Source organism: Plectropomus leopardus, chromosome 11 (assembly GCF_026936395.1).
Source record: "Plectropomus leopardus strain MGB_pleo_1.0 chromosome 11, ASM2693639v1, whole genome shotgun sequence".
Taxonomy (NCBI): Eukaryota; Metazoa; Chordata; class Actinopteri; order Perciformes; family Serranidae; genus Plectropomus; species Plectropomus leopardus.
The window spans coordinates 28,648,861-28,666,087 of record NC_142186.1 but is presented as its reverse complement, the minus strand read 5'-3'; the positions used below and the strand labels follow the sequence as shown (position 1 = coordinate 28,666,087).

General features: G+C 41.4%; 1 protein-coding gene across 3 annotated transcripts in view; it reads left to right on the top strand.

Moving 5' to 3' along the window:
- Positions 1-356: 356 nt before the first annotated feature.
- l3mbtl1b (L3MBTL histone methyl-lysine binding protein 1b) overlaps positions 357-17,227 on the top strand; it is an 18,802-nt gene continuing 1,931 nt past the window's right edge. The window contains exons 1-21 of one of the 3 annotated variants that reach the window (XM_042490257.2): positions 357-679; positions 3,452-3,586; positions 4,826-5,021; positions 5,131-5,344; positions 5,433-5,562; positions 5,719-5,770; positions 6,940-7,034; positions 7,162-7,266; positions 7,363-7,498; positions 7,571-7,662; positions 7,746-7,897; positions 8,728-8,804; positions 9,106-9,191; positions 9,748-9,858; positions 9,951-10,065; positions 10,359-10,458; positions 12,840-13,034; positions 13,171-13,272; positions 13,361-13,425; positions 13,508-13,680; positions 14,662-14,724. In XM_042490257.2, coding sequence (XP_042346191.1) covers positions 3,476-3,586; positions 4,826-5,021; positions 5,131-5,344; positions 5,433-5,562; positions 5,719-5,770; positions 6,940-7,034; positions 7,162-7,266; positions 7,363-7,498; positions 7,571-7,662; positions 7,746-7,897; positions 8,728-8,804; positions 9,106-9,191; positions 9,748-9,858; positions 9,951-10,065; positions 10,359-10,458; positions 12,840-13,034; positions 13,171-13,272; positions 13,361-13,425; positions 13,508-13,680; positions 14,662-14,724 — 2,370 coding nt within the window. In that variant the 5' untranslated portion in view covers positions 357-679; positions 3,452-3,475. Of the gene's footprint in view, positions 680-3,432; positions 3,587-4,825; positions 5,022-5,130; positions 5,345-5,432; positions 5,563-5,718; positions 5,771-6,939; positions 7,035-7,161; positions 7,267-7,362; positions 7,499-7,570; positions 7,663-7,745; positions 7,898-8,727; positions 8,832-9,105; positions 9,192-9,747; positions 9,859-9,950; positions 10,066-10,358; positions 10,459-12,839; positions 13,035-13,170; positions 13,273-13,360; positions 13,426-13,507; positions 13,681-14,661; positions 14,725-17,227 lie in introns of those variants that run through there. The other 2 variants (XM_042490256.2, XM_088084531.1) reach the window with 2 other exon arrangements.

Here is a 17,227-nt window from a genome sequence, read left to right as displayed (position 1 = left end):
AGTACGCCTACATGTAAGTGCATTTAAAAATAGAAACGAGGTGAAACTCAAACAAAGCTAATATGAAATGTAACAACAATAGACACCATCAAACAATAAAACAGCCACACCCGCCCTCTGATAAATAAAGAACGGTCCCTTACTGGTGTAATGTACTGTAGATATGTTCAAAGAGCAAAACGGCTTTTGCAGCAAAATATTTTCGGGCGATTTTTACATGCTCGGGGATTAAATCCTACAGTTGGCACCGGCGTGTGCGAATTGATAATCGCCTGTGCTCGGATTTTATGTACACAAACTGGCTGTTTGACCACTGTAAATGGTGTGTAACTGGGGAGAAAAACGGCCAGTTTGACCAGCACGGAGGAACCAACCGCTCCTCAACGGTTATGGCAGACACTGCGGTCCCTGCGCTCCGCTGACACACACACGGCTCTTCGGGGAAATATTTCAACGGCTGTTAGGAGCAAATGGAGAATATGAGCTCCGGTCCATCGGTGGTGGTGGTTAAATCGGCGCTGAACTGAGTTTTTGGCCGTGTTTTAAGAGTAAACAGGCCGGTTATTGACCACCGATAGTAAACTGAACTTTTCCGAGCCCCAAAGTTGTCAGCCAGCGCATCTTGCACGCATGCGCATCCTTCTATCCAGCTCTAAATAAGAGTTAAAACAGAAACGAGGTGAGTTCCCTTATTTTTAAACAATACGGGCGTTAATACTCATTTATTGCCGTTAACAGTGGCGAAATTATCAAAAGCCGCCTTCGTTTTGCTAATTACTTCACATTAATCCCACTCAGATTTAAAACGGCGTGAATAAATCGTTTTTTTTCAAGTTTCTATTGAAGAAATTAATCAAGCAACAATGTTGAAGCCCGCAACAGCGGCGCGGCGTTGCTGCGATTTTGTGCGACGTTGTGCGAATTATTTTTGCAAATCGCGTTTTCCTATTGTTATTAACAGGGAAACTTATTTATTACAGATTGTCCTTAGCTGGCTGCATCCAGTCACAATGCTAGCGCTAGCCGTGTAGCAACCCCCGGTTCAGATAAACGGAGCGGAGCTAGCTGACTGTTAGCTTCATGTCAGCGCTAGCTAGCAACCTGGGCTGACATTCCGTGACAAGGGGAAAGTGAAGAAAATAACTCGAGTGGTGGAAAACACAAAGTCTGGAAATTACACAGCATGCATTTGGTTCTGTTCGACGCGTGGCTGCTTTGCACGATTTGTTTAAATGGGTAACTTGAGTAATTTACATAGTTTAAACGTGTTGGTGGCCTCTTCCTATGCTCCGCCATTTTGTATAAGACGAATGCTAATCATGGGCGCTCCTACATTCACTTTATTTATGGCTGGAATAAAACTGAGACATCAAGTGCAAAGTCAAACTTAATCAAGACCCATTAGCTCGGGCTGTTGTCTACTTTTCACATGCTTATCACCACCACGCAAACAGAAAATGCCACCTTAATTTAGTCTTGAACATGCGTCAAGACTAAAACGTTATATCGTAATATTACACGTGTTAAAACGCTTTTAAGTTTGCCCAGTCAGCTCAGAAAACAGTGTTCTCTTTAAAATAGATAAACAAAGCACCCTCTCACTTGTTCACAATCAGGCAAACAGCCGGTTTTAGGAGATACTGTTAAAACAAGGAAAAGATGAACTTGTGTGGTTAACTTGGAGTTGAGACATCTTTCCTCGTGTTTGTCAATGATCCTGATGGAGGTTCACTCTGATGGGCCCGTTTGTGCACGTATACAGCTGTTAGTTGACCAGCAAAACAATATTATTATTGACTGTTTTGTCTGAAATCGAAGTGCATGGTGGATCCTGCAAGCCAGCACACAGTCTCCATCCAGCGGTGATGTTGGGTAATGCTGTTTACAAGTGCAGGTAGAAACTGCATTTGACGTTTGGGAGCACTTTGTAGGTGAAAGCATGCAGCCGTAATCTCACACACACCGTCAGCGCAGTAGACTAAGAAAAAAAGGCCTATTTTAAAGGGATTGTTTGATTTATTTATTATTGTTGTATTTAACTGGGGTTGTATAAGGTACTCAACCCATTGAAACCTGGACAAACCTGTTTTATTTCTTCCCAATTCATGGGAAAAAGCCATGTGCAATTTAAAAATAAATGCCTCAGAAATTAGCAAAAAACTGGAAAGAAATTTAAGAAAATTACCTGAAAATTTGCAATTAAAAAAAAACAAACAAAATGACAAAACAAAAGATGGGAAAGCAAAAATTGATTAAATAAATAAAGTAAATGACCTGGAAAACAGCTTAGAAATTATTATAATTCAGAAAAAATATAGTTTCCTGGAAATAGTTTATCCTAGTTTTTTTCTTAAATAATTTTCTAAATCTACTAATTTCTTACAATGTGTGGGCCACTTCATACCGTGTTCCACATCGCCTTTTCACCATGTTTCTGAAAGCAACTGCACCAATCTTCGAGAGGCGTCTCAACACAGCATAAGAAAAGTGATAACGATCCAGGTTTGAAAAGGGTTAAATGTTGCTAAGGAGGAGGTCCAGAAGGAGGGATGTGCTGTCATGGGCAATGGTCAGAATGCATTAACATATGAACTTTACTTTTCACACAAAGGTTTATTTTACAAAACCCAAGAATTGCAACATAAATGTGGGGAGCAAACACATAGGCTGTGACTTGTACAATATAGGATTTTTGCCAATAGAGAACAGAATAAAATAGATCTTTATTGTCCACCTGGGTGGATATTCAGCAGATACAGAAGATAATATAATAAAAAGCAGACAAGCAGTGTGTGAAACATATTGAGAGTATTTTCACTGGTTTTTCACAACCACCAAACTCCCTTGAGAAAAATAGTGATTTTAGCTCACTGAACACAGGAGCTGCTGATCCACTGCTGCATTGATCAGGTGGTTAGTTTGTCTTATTCTGTGACTTTGGTGAATCTGAACTAACATTTTTAAACACCAAATTCACACACAGACACAGTCAAACTAACTGTATGAGGCAGCGATAGATCAGCGGCTCCTCTCTTCTGGGATGTTAAATCACTGTTTTTCTCTATGGAGTCTGGCTTTGAAGAGGGTGATATAACGGCTTCATTTTCCAGTTGAAAATCACTGTCTGGCCGTAAGGCAAAGCGGTGAAAATACTCTCAGTATATTATACACTGAAACTGATATTGATTTTTTTTTCTAAAATATGTTTTGTTGCTGACTCCTCCACAGAAGTACATTGATTAGCTTTCATGTCAGACTCCAGCCTGCTTCTCCAAACTGGTGGCGTGCCGACTGATATCTAAGTACCTGATAACAACCCCTCCTCAAAAAATCTGAGCTATCCCTTTAAATCAAAGACGAGGATTAAACATTTCTGTTCAACCTGTTACATTATGAGCATATGTAATGGGTTCTTTTCATTAGTTTTCAGTATATGACGATATCTTTGCAGGTTGGGGATATCCGAGGAGTGGGAATGACCGACACTCCACCCAGCGATGGCCCCTCCCAGGGAGCTGAGTTTGATATGATGGGCGCTCTGGACTGGAAGGACGGTATTGCCACGCTGCCAGGCAGTGACATCAGGGTACGGGAGAGATTTATGTTCCCCTTCACGATTGTCTCAGATTGTATAAATGTTTGAATACAAGTCTCTGGTCACACAAAGATTTGTAAGAACATGGTTTCCTGTTTTGAAAGAGAACTAATTCACACAGGGTATACCCATGGGCGGATTATGAGACAATGGGGCCCCTGGGCACAGATTCAGACCCCTCCACCTCTCCTACACAGGAGCCAGACACACAGACTTTGTGGTGGATTTGCATCTGTTTGTAGTTATTTTGCTTCTCTTTGAAGTTATCTTATGTATCTTTGAGGTAATTTGGGGTTCTTATTGCAGTAATGTTGGGTCTCTTTGAAGTTATTTTATGTATCTTTGAGGTAATTTTGTGTCTTATTGCAGTAATGTTGGGTCTCTTGGAGTTAATTTTGTGTCGGTTGGTCATTTTGTTTCTCTGTGTATTCATTTTGTGCTTCCTTGTGGTTGTTTTGTGTCTCTGTGGGGTGATTTTTGTGTCTATTTTTAATCGTTTTGTGTCTCTTTGAAGTCATCTTGTGTGTCTTTTGGGTAATTTTTTAAGTTTTTGAGGCAGTTTTATAACAATTTGAGGTGATTTTGTGGTTTCTTTTTGTACTCATTTTGTGTTTCCTTTTGGTTGTTTTGTGTCAATTTGAGGCAAATTTGCATCACTTTGAGGTCATTTTGTGTCTCCTAATTGTTTTTTTGTCTCCCCTTGTAGTCATTTTGTGTCTCTTTGAGACCATTTTGAGGTAATTTTGCGTCTTTTTCGTCATTTTTCTTCTTTTTTTTCTTATTGTGGTTGTTATGTGTCTTCAATTAGTCATTTTATGTCTCTTTGAGACCACTTTATTAATTAATTTTGTGTCTTTTTGGGGTTTTTTTCTTATTGCGGTTATGTGTTATCAGTTAGTCATTTTATGTCTCTTTGAGGCCACTTTGTACCTATTTGAGGTAGTTTTGCATCTGTTTGAGATAATTTTTTTGTCTCTTTGTAATCATTTTGTGTCTTCTTGTAGATGTTTTCTGTGACTCCCTGGTCAGTACGAGTAACATTTGGGCCCATTTACCCATTCATCCATGGGTATACCATACATTTAAAGAGTGTGGGGATTATTTAGGCTGTCTGCCTTCATCAGGAGACGAGATGAATCAGGATCGGAGAGACATACCGCCTTAGCTCAAAAATGTCTTGTGAGAAACTCAGATGAACGTACCAGATTCTACCTTACTTGTGTCTTTCAGTTCCGCATGACAGAGTTTGGCACTCTTGAGATTGTCACAGACCTAGAGGTCAAAGGACAGAAGGCAGAGCCTAATCCCGAGACCTTGGACCCAGCACAATCTCACACTCCTACCCCTCCACCAGAGGGCCAATCACAGCCCGGCACAGCCACAGCTCCAGCCAATCAGAGCCAGCCTGGATCGTCTCAAGCTAAAGGTATGACAGCTCAAGTTTAACCCTTACAGCATTGTTATTGTAAAGAATTGTTTATTTTTTCATGCCCTACCTCTTAGTTTCAGACCTTCTTTCTTCTTTTGTCCTCTAGCACCTGGTCCAGTGCTTCTGTCTTTAGAGGAGGGCCCCAGTATGGAGGGCCCCAGTGTGGAGGTCGGCCCCAGTGTTGAAGTTGGCTCCAGTGCAGACATGGGCCCCAATGGGGATCTGTTAAGGTGCCGGGCCTGTGGTGGCCGCGTTCCCCGGGACGCCCTCATTCAGGGCAAATTCTGTAGCTCCATTTGTGCCCAGCCCTCCAGCGGCAGGTGAAATCACACATCCAGTGTCCTCTTTGTTGTCCTTCAAATGATTTATTTTTGCAGCTTTATCACAAGATAAATCTCTCTTCTACAGATCGTCTCCAGCAGAAGCAAGGGAGAGTCAAGCAGTTGAGGGTGAGAGGCTGGGTAAACGCGTGCGCAAAAAGAGGAAGATCTATATGGATTCTGGCGATGAAGAGGAAGACAACCAAGAGGAACCAGAGGTGAGGAGCGTACTCTAATACTCCCTTCACTCTCCCTTCATGGATTTTTTCTATTCACATAATTTCTTCATCTGAAAGTCTAGAGAACTTAAAAGATGGGTGAGAATTAAGCTGATAGATTCGATTACTGACACATTCTTATTTCACATTTTGTAGGAAAAGGCCAAGACGACCAAAGGCAGGAGAGGTGCCAAAATTGCCAAACTGGGTACGTGACACTGCTGCCTGCCAATGTAGAGGGGAGGGAGGGATGCTTTACAGCCTCAGTGTTTCCAAATCCTATTAAAACATTTCAAGGCCTAAACGGCTATTAAGTACAACTTGAGATAACATCTCATATATTAAAGTCAGTGTTGATCTCTTGCCCTGGTGATAAATTAAATCTCATGGACCTCTAATATATCAGCTTTTTTTTTTTTTGCTTGCATTTAGCATTCAAAAGGTCTTCAAATATCTTAACTGTAGCTTTTGAAAACATGCAGGCATCCTGTAAGTGTGACACAAGATAGGCATTAAGAACAGCTTATATTATTTGGATATTTATGTTTCAGTATTGTTAATATAATGATAATCTTTATTTGTAGAGCAAAAAGCTGCAAAATAAAACATATGCTATGAGTCATAAAATCAGCAGGTTACTTACAAGTATGATTTAAGAAAGGATTTAAAACAAATCCCTGACTCAGCTGACCTGATTTCTTTCGGCAGAACATCCTAGAGCCTATGGTCTTGTTTTCATGGGTTTCATTTACATATAATTTAAACCTTTTTTAAGGATGTCTGCAGGTCCTTAAAAAGTCTTCAACTATTTAATTTAATTTGATAAATATTAGGCCTCAAAAGTCATGAAATAGTGTTAGTTTTGATTTTCTGATGTCTTAATTGATGCAAATAAATCATCTAATTTGATTTTTCCATCCTTTAATTTCACTTTGTCAAAGTGAGTAAAGGTTTTCTGCATGAAAGTCTTCCAGCTAAGTACTGAACCTAACACTTTACTTTATACTCGCACCTACCTGCAAAATGTAGAAGAAACCTAACTCACTTTAATAACCATATTCCTACATTAAACCTACCTCTGCACTGGTCCACATGTATGCTTTTTACCTTTATACTTACCTGCAATGCTTCAATTAGAAAAAGATGATTTGTCCAAATATCAGTCTTAAATGTGGTCCCAGGGCCTTAAATTTAAGTGTTTTATACCCGTAGACTCCTGGTTTTAAAAAATTGACAAACAACCCAGAGCTGATCTGAATAATAAATATCACAAACATGTATCTGTATGTCTCTCATGACTATGACGGAGGTCCTCATGCATCATCTATAGTATATAATACTTACATTATATACTTTGTGTATTTGCCCGACCCTCAGTGACTGTCCCAACCAATAAGAAGCGAGCGTGGAGCTGGCCTGCTTACTTGGAGGAGGAGAGAGCCATCGCTGCTCCTGTCAAGCTATTCAAAGAGGTATTTTTCCCTCCATATACTCTGGATAGTTTTATGTATTTAGTTAATGTACAAACAGATGGTTTTGTTTTTTTGGTCTGAGATGAGCCAAATCATGAGTGTGCTGTGACGTGCATTTGTCTCGCAGCACCAGTCGTTTCCTCAGAGCAGGAACAGTTTTAAGGTGGGAATGAAGCTGGAGGGGCTGGACCCGTCTCACCCGTCTCTGTTCTGCGTACTCACCGTCGCAGAGGTACGTGTGCTAATAAATGTTTGTGATTTTGATTCAGCAAACTTTATAGTTATCCCTGTTTATTTTTAACAATTTGACTATCCTGATGCCTCTCAGATCCAAGGCTACAGGGTAAGGCTCCACTTTGACGGTTACCCAGAATGCTACGACTTCTGGGCCAACGCCGACTCGTGGGATATAAAACCAGCTGGCTGGTGCGAGAAGAACGGGCATAAGTTATTGTTGCCCAAAGGTAGTTGCACACACAAACGGACACATCTATCCATGATTTTACAAACAACTTTACAGCACGTTTGTCTTGTAGGTTGTAAGGACGGAGAGTTTAATTGGAGCATGTATGTGAAGAACTGCAGGGGTCAGCTTGCCCCAAAACACCTTTTCAAAAGCCTCAACACGGTGAGTGCTAAACACACACGATCTGTACACTCTCAAACCACCAGATTTGCTAAATGTATATGTTTTTATTTTTTTTATTCCAGTCTGTGACTCCGTCTGGATTTAGAGCAGGGATGAAGCTGGAGGCGGTCGACAGGAAGAACCCATCGTTGATCTGCGTAGCAACCATTGCTGCTGTTGTTGACAACCGGCTGCTCATTCATTTTGACAACTGGGATGACACATATGATTACTGGTAAGAGACTGGTTCAAGATAGAAGGGATGGGTATGATCCAAAGATACTTTCCACTCTACTTTGAGGATGACTGTAGCTTTAAATAAGGTGAAATCTGAGATAGTTAAACACATCAGCATAGTGCAAGTGTGTGTTAAGTAGGGAGAGTAAGAAAATTATGTTTGGAAATTGTACAAAAAGTCTGGAAAAGTTGGACAAACGTGCACAACTAGAGTTAACTCAGCTTGAAAACATTTTAAAAAGTCTGATATTATGCTGTTGTCGTGTACAGGGATCCCCTGAATGCTCCGAAGCTTCACATAAATGCAACAGTATTCAGTATGCACTGAGGTTATTATTAGTTATTCTCAGACAAGAACATTTAAACTTAATTAGAGTTTTGTGACTACAGCTCGCTGTCGTGTAATGTCCCAGTGTCAGTAATGGAGTCCAGCACGACTGAAACTGGGACAGTTTGATCGCACTTCAACCCCCCAAAAAACTGATTGCCAGATACACCAAAAGAAAACCGGTATATCAAATGTTACAACTTAGCCGTCCTGCAAAGTGTTCTTTTTTTCTAGCTATAATGGCGAATGTTACTGCAACCTGAATGCTATAAAAAGTAGCTAATTGTCACGTTATTTTATTTTTTTGCATTGACTTAAAACTGACGATCAAAATAGCGCAACCTATGTCATCATCTGTCATGACCCTCCCCTTTGAAGCTCTGATTAATTCCAGATATTTCTCACTGGAGCTTTAAGGCACAAAAAATGATATTTGGGATAGCCCTAGCTGTGCCGCTGATTACTCAGTATTTATTATTATTATTATTATTATGATTAAGGTGTGATGCTAGCAGTCCATACATCCATCCTGTGGGATACTGTGAAGAGGCTGAGCGGACTCTGACCACTCCAGCTGGTAAGACACAGACCAAGACACACGTGGGTCAGTATAAACTATTTTAATATACTGTAGGGAATGCAGAATCTAACATAATCGAAATAGATACTAATCCATATTTAGATTCTGCTGACAAAGCTGATAATATGTTTTCTTTACTTTTGCAATCAATATATTTTTCTACAGAAAGCTATTTTACATTGATGTTAAAGTGCATGCTGCTGTCACTTCCTGTGGATGTTCAGACTGTCACTAGTTTTTGATCCACAGGTCAAATGTCACAAGACTGAATCTAACGGATTTAACTCCCTCTCCTCAGAATATAAACAACCCAAGAGTTTCTCGTGGGAGAAATACCTGGAAGAGACGGGCACACAGGCTGCTCCTGCTCGAGCCTTTAAACCGGTACGATTCACACTCGGGGTCGATAGGTTTGGCCTGGTCGATATTCTGCATTTTTCAGATTATCAGCGTTTTATTTTAATGATCACCGATAAAAGCATGGGTGGAACTTTTACTTTGTAAAACCTCAGGGAGCTATTTTAATTTATTTATTTTTTTATTTAAATTTTTTACTGTATAAAAAAAAAAAGTTGCTCGGAACTAGCTGTGTATTACGTTGAACGTTTCAATTTTGATTTAACATTTGCTAAAAGCATTTAAACAAAGTTTTGTGTTGGAGTTTGTTATATTCCAAATTGTAAATATTAAGAGAAAGATTTTAATTTTTATTGTAAATGCATATCTGTTCCAAATGTCGGTTATCAGTCTCATTAACCACTCATAATTGGTGTCAGTATCGGCCCTAAAAAACCAATATCAGTCGACTCCTAAGTCTCTCTCTCTCTCTCTCTCTCTCTCTCACACACACACACACACACACACACACACACACACAAAGATTTATAATATGTACAACCGTAGTCATGATGAAGTCATGAGATTGTCGTTGTGTTTGCAGCGACCTCCGCATGGCTTCCAGATTGGGATGAAAGTGGAAGCTGTGGATAAGAGGAACCCCATGCTCATCCGCGTAGCAACTATAGCGGACACGGAAGACCACCGATTAAAGGTACAACATGTCTCTTCTTCAGGATGTGTTTCGATTTCGTCTGCGCTCAGCCTCTTCTGATCATCTCTGATACTGGCCGTCTTCTCCTCCAGATTCATTTTGATGGCTGGAGTTCAGAGTACGACTACTGGGTGGAGACGGACTGCCCTGATCTGCACCCTGTAGGCTGGTGTCAGAAAACCGGACACCCACTGCAGTACCCGAACGGTGAGACACGCTTGCTTTCGCTCACACACTCCTCCCGTCTGTCATGGCTGATCTTCAGAGAGGTCAGTCGAGGTTTCTGAGGAGAAGAATCCAAAATTTTAATTTCAACAGATGAGTCAGCGCAGTTTGTTTGTTTGCCTTCATTTTACTTCTGGAGGAATCTATAATGAGCTAAAAATCAAAACAGTCTTCTTGCAGTTGTTTGCATAGTTTTATGAGCATTCCCTTGTGTGTGTGTGTGTGTGTGTGTGTGTGTGTGTGTGTGTGTGTGTGTGTGTGTGTGTGTGTTTTAGGCTCTAGTGATTTAGTAACTGCCCCAGGACAAGGATGTCCTACCCCAGGATGCAACGGCGTTGGCCACATCAGAGGACCTCGCTATGGGACCCACTACACGTTAGTAGCACATACTCAGTTTTGTGCTTTCACATTAACCAGACTTCTTTGTTGTTGTTGTTTCCATGTGTTTTCCGTTGTTTTCCGTTGTTTCTCGATCTTAATGGCGTGTGCCACACATATGATCCCTTACTTCATAGTCTGGGGTGTCTTGATTCCGGTTCTCTGAAATCAAACGCTCATTTTGATTGATTTTTATTTAAACATCAAAATTAAAAGCAGGATCAGAGCTTCCCCCCCAAGCCCACATGTGCGTCTAAAGAAAAACAAAATTTCAAAGAGTACACGGTGCAGCTTACTTATAGCCAGCAGCTGCACTTTTCCAGACATTGTGGCCACTGCTTACGTTACAGATGACGGAGAAATAACAGAACAGGGAAATCCTTCTGCTTTTTAAGCAGGTGGCACCATTTTGTCTTCCCTGTTAGGTTACATGAACCAAACATTATTGACAGAAAAACTGCAGTTTGTTGGCTATGTTAGTGAAGTTTGAGTGAAAATAGATCTGGTGGCTTCTCTCAGGTGAAGAAACTCAATCTGTAGATAAAGGAACCCTTCTCCCATGTAGTGGCTCTTTGTTTTATCCCCACGTTGGTGGTGAAATAAGGTATTGTTATTGCATTTTAAATAAAGTATTTAAATTTGACTGTATGGCCTCAGAGTGGCACATTCCAAAAAATATGGCGGCCATACTTCACTTGATACCAGGTGGCCGTTATTTAGACGAGAACAGCTCTACTAAAAATGGAAAAGTCTTTCCTTTGCGTTTTAAAAAAACTCTGTGTTCATATGATAACATTGTGAGAACGATCCTCGTGTGCACGGATCTGCAAAAACAGCTGAAAACGCTGTGGTTTGCATGCGTGCTGCCGTGACGGCACTGTTCTCACAGCATCTGTCGGGTGCCCTGCACACTGCCAGTTTACACGGCGAGGGAAAAGGTGTCGCTTTCAAAAAATGACACTCTGGAACCCAATTACAAAAGTTTGCGTTTTCAGGCCCCCGAAACGCCGTTGACATATGAATGAAAGGCCTAACCGCAAAAAAAGTTAAACGTTTCATGCAAGAACCGTTGCCGTATAAATGGCGCTCGAGTTGTCTGGACACAGTTCTCAACATGGAGATGGCTGAGGCGCCATCTAGCGACTAACAGCGCTAACTCCATAAACAGTACTAAACAACATAAACAGTGTTGACAGAGCTAGTGGTGTTAACCAGGGGGCAGCTGGAGGGCAGGCGCTATGCTTCCATTGTGGCACCGCCCCAACTGTTTGTGTGCAAACCACCGGTGATGGGCACAACAAACCACAGAGAAGCTCAGATTACAAAACACGCAGAGGGAGTGTGACTTCATTCTGTGCTCAGGACGGCGTTACTTCACCATATCTTTGCAGTAAATATTGTTTTGCTGCGATATTAATGCTCTGAACGTCACATAAGAACATTTAAAGAAGAATTAAAGTGGTAAATGGACCTGCACTTGTATTTTCTAATCAGTCGACCACTTAAAGCGTTTTCACACTGCAAGTCACATTCACACATTCACACACTGGTGACCGAGGCTACTGAACAAGGTGCCTCCTGCTACTCAGTTTTAAACATTCACACACATTCACACATCGATGAAACGGCCATCAGGAGCAATTTGAGGTTCAGTGTAATTATAAGGATACTTCAAAATGTTGACTGGAGGTGCTGAAAAAAAATGGAAAATTGAATCAAATCATGATCTTAAAAGCAAAACTCAAAACAAAATTGTGGATTTGGAGAATCCTGACGTTCTCAAAGTGAGATACTTTCCACATTTTCCGTCTCTGTAAACTCTCATTACTTTGCACTTATGCTTTGATGTAACACTTTTAAATATCTCTTTCATCAGCGCATTCTGACCTAAATTCTGTGCGAAGTGCTATTTATGAAAACCTCACTTTACCTCAATTATTCTCATTTCTTCATCTTTGCTGCATCACTGTTGCACAAACAGCACATCGGTTTTTGGGGACTGTGTGTAATGCATACAGGAAGGAAAGAAAGGAGTCTCAGTGTTCCTGAATGTCATTTATCCTTGTGTGGGCAGCCTGCAGTGTAAATGTGTTGCTTGTGTGCGTGCGCGCGCGCGTGTGTGTGTGTGTGTGTGTGTGTGTGTGTGTGTGTGTGTGTGTGAGTTGAGTCTTTAAGGGGATTTTTAGCTGTTTTCTTCTCCTGTTTGTTGTACCTTGTTAAATTGCAGAGCATTAAAAGTGAAAAAGTGTCTGTTGGTTTTAGGCCTGGGTGAATTTGGTGTGTCTAATGTGTGTGTGTGTGTGTGTGTGTGTGTGTGTGTGTGTGTGTGTGTGTGTGTGTGTGTGTGTGTGTGTGTGTGTGTGTGTGTGTGCGCGCAGTCAGGTGAGCTGTCCCTACTCGGAGATGAATCTAAACAAGGAGGGCTTGCTGCCAGACCGCCTCAGTGGAGAACGACCCCTCGCCCTCAGTGGACCGCATCCTCGTGGCCGACGCCTGGACTCTAACACAAACACTACAACACAGACCTCCTCGACGTCAGAGCAGCTGGACGGAGCCGAAGACTCCCAGAGCAGGTTTGTGGCGGTCAACACACAAAAAAAACCCAGCCAAAAACACACTTCAAAAACTCCCAAGAGAACTCCTCTCAGTGTTTCACATGCAAGTGGATCTAGTGGTCTGTACCTGAGAGCGGGTTATCTGTGTTGCTAGGAAACCGATGACAGTGGAAGCTGAGCGTTTAGGACGTAACAATCAGCCAGAGCCAGTGGGTGGCGCCAGTGAGCAGAGCCACAATGGAACGAGGCCTAAAAGGTACGGACATGAAACCGTCACGCTGAGCTGCACTGCACGCAGAAAGCGTTTCCTGTTTTAGTGACTTTTAATCTGTGTGTTTCTGCAGGACTGCTCCAGTTCCCAAATACCTGAAAATGCACTATGTTAAAGAGGAGATTGGCGACAGTAAAGGTGCGTGTGACTGCGTGTAAAATGAGACATAATAAAGCGCCGCACCCTCACTTCCACTGACCGCTGCCTCTCCTCTCCGCAGCCTCTCCAGACGCCATCTCTCTCCAGCAGGCCCTCCACGAGTCTGTGTTCTCCCCCGGCATCTCCGCCTCCCCCCCCCACCGGGTGGCTCTCTGCTGGGACAAACACTGCCAGCTGCTGCCTGAGGTCCTGGGGCTGACTGCCAAGAGAGTGGCCACTTGGAGTGCCGAGGAGGTCGGACATGCTCACACACTCGCGCTGCGCCGACACATGAAAAGCAGACATGCTCTTCATTCACTCATCCAACATGAAGGCGTCTAGTTGTTCAGAGGAAATTGAGACTGTGCATCAAGGAGGGCTTTTCTGCTTCTGAGTCGGCGCTCTCTTTCTGCCTGTCGGTTCAATAAAGGCACACAAGGCGCTTGGATTAGTAGATAAACATTTATTGATCGAAACATTTTGTGTTTGACGCACTTTTTGTAGCTTTAAAGCTTTCACAGCTGGAGAGATGGTCATTTTAATAAAACTAGTGAATGCAGTAGAAAGACAAATATACTTTTGAAATTGGTGCTACATGACCAGAGAAAACACAGAAAAACAGCAGAGACATTTGCTTTTTCTCAAGAGGGAGAAAACCATTACCAGAACACACTGCGGTGCACCAGAACAATAAAAGCTCCCGCTGGTGGGTGACGTAATGCAAACTCGTACACGTGAAACAATGGCGGCCAGCCGGCAAGAAACAGTCTTTTATTACAACTGAAAATGTGTTTCTGAAAACACTCGAGGCTAGAAATAGGCTGTAACAGAATCTTGGTTTATAATTGATCAGTGCCGCTTATTTTTATTGTTTCATCTCCATTTTTTCAGCCTCCGTTTTCACCGTGCAGGAAGCAGTGTGGCGCCCACTTCCTGTTCACAAACTCACTATTACAGCAAAACACTTCACAAAAATGTGTTTCTAAAAACATTTGAGGCGAGAAATATGCAACTCAGTAACCTAATCTTGATTTTTGTTCAGTAAGCACTGTTTAGTTTTACACTTGATTGAATTTCGGTCTGAGTTTGAAACAGAGAGGCGATTCTGGGAATCTGGATGCTGGTTAGACGGAGTGAAGTTTAGCACAGTTCATTTACACTACTCACACTGTTTTGATACAAAGCTGGTTTAAAATCAGGGAAATATCCCTTTAACTGTCTCTTGTTTTTCATCAGGTGGCCTCTTTTGTTAAAGGACTCCCGGGATGTAAAGAACATGCTGCTACATTTAAAACAGAGGTAAGTGCTTCAACCTACTGACAAACTCATGAGACTTTGAGTCAGCTGATGATTTTGTTCCTCTTTAAGTCTTAAAAAATTCTTTATTTATTTCATTTAACAGGTGCCGTGTACAGTTTAAACCATAGACGTTACTATTTGATGAACCGCAGCAGGTTATAGCTTAGAGCAAATTTGCATCTGCAGGACAGAAAAAAATATGCGGCTCAATAACATGATAATATAAAGTTGTACAAATGTCAGAAAGAGCCAAAGATGTAATCAGATTGATTATTTTATGGTTGTAATATGTTACCTGTCAGTCAAAAAATCAACTAATCGTATTAGCGCTACTAACGGCTAGTGAAGCACCTCACTGTTTGCATTTTAAAATTCAAAAAGCAACACTTTTGTTTTTGCTGTCATTTTTCACAGGTAAAATTAAAGACCGGAGACTTTTTTATGCACACATTAGATATATTTCTCTCAAACTTTGGCCACAAATTTGCTAAAATCTGTGTTAGTGAGCACTTCTCCTTTTCCAAGATAATCCATCCCCCTGACAGGTGTGGCACATCAAGCTGCTGATAAAACAGCACTTGTGTCCTTTGATCAAACTGCACATTTTCGAGTGTCCCTTCACTGTGACCATCCAAAAAAACACGCGTGTAGTAACGATGCTGTTCAATCAGCGTCTTGATGGGCGACACCTGTCAGGTGGATTTCATCTCTTGGCAAAGAAGTGCTCACTAACATGGATTTTAACACATTTGCAACTAAAATTTGAGTGAAATATATGTGTAGAGTGCAAAAAAAAACAAACTTTAATTTAAACCTGTGAAATCATTTGTATTCTGCTGTCAAAGATAAAGCACACAGAAAAAAAGGGCCAGACCACAGTGTGCATACTTTTATGTGCCTCATTAGTGTGTTCAGCTCTGCAGACCTGTGTAATTTTATGCAGTTTCCTGCATTTTTATATAATTTGCAAACATTTTCATAATAAGTCCCCGATACATGTGATTTTATTTTTTTTCAAAGACACATTAGATTCACATCTACAGTTAATGCTACCAAATAATTCATGTCAAAACATGTCAGTCTTTGGAGACACCGTGCACAAAGTACAAACTGTGACATTCATCAGCTGTAAATAAGCTGACATTAAGACGTGTGTGCTTATAGTTATACACTGATGTTCATTAAAGACCAAGAAGTAAACGAGAATGAGCGCACACACATTTTCTTCAGGAGATGCAGTATTTTTCTGCTGAGGATTTAATTAAATTGTGAAATTATGAAAAGAGGACAGACACAGTTAGAGACGAGCTGGTGAACACAGAGGAGCATTTGGCAGCTAAAGAGACACATATTTCCCTCAGGAGTTGGTAGAGACCAAAACAACTCAAAGGAGAATAAATATTGGACTTTAATTTATCAGGTGACCAGAAACGTGACTCCAAAAAATAATGAGATTGCTCCATAACTGCTGGATGTGAAAATAAGCAACTGTTTGATAACAAGTTAGTTGTATTAACATAAATGTCTGTGTTGTGTTCACTTGTTGTCTCTGCTGTTTCATGATGAATCAGCTGAAGTTAAAAGAGTCTGTAACCCAGACATCGCACTGTAGCGCTGCCATGACGACCCTTCTTTGTGCCGCCTTTGCATTTTTACACAAAACCAAACAACATCGTCATCATGCAGCTCCAGCGTGTGATTTTAGAAAGCATGCCAGCATAACAGAATCAAAGGAGCTGTGACAAGCGTGACAAATAACAGCGTCAGCCTCGAGTGTGCAGCGCTTTATGAACAGTGACAAAGGTTTGACGCGGCAATAACCATCAGTCACTGTTTGTTATGCGGCTGCTGATGTCATCCTGTGCTCAGAGGGTACGGAGCTCCCTGACCTCATTGTTTCAGTCCTCGTTGGCTGTTTTTCGGCTGAGTCTGCATCTTGACTGTCCTGTCGGTCTTCTGATTTCCTTTTTTGAATGACGAGTACAAACTGCCGCTGCCCTCTGGAGTTATTTCCTCTCATGCAGTATAAAAAACGTACAAGCTAGTTGGCTGCAGTCTTTGCAGTGTGTTCAAGCGCAGCGTGAGGAATCAGCTACAGTTCTGGGCGCACCTTTAGTCTGTATGACCACAATTACATGCACAAAATAGTCCGTTTTTTTCTTTTATTCCAAGAAAGACAACATTCCTGAAAGGCAGTTTACATGACAAATGAAAATGAATATTCCACTAATATTCTGTTTTACATGCAGTTGTGTACACTCAGATCAACGTGCCGTAAGATGTCATTTATGACATGGAAATATGGAAAAGTAGAAAAGCTGGAGCCGCCCGTCATGTTCCATCTTTGCACCAAAGCGGGATTCTTTTCACGTTTCCCACCGCTGATAGACTCGTTGGATGGTACGAACGCAGCCTCCCTCTGCAGCCTTTGATGCTGAAATGTTTGTGCTCGTACAAAAACCTGTTGATAGCCAGTTCTCTGGGGATCTTCAAATGCAGTTGT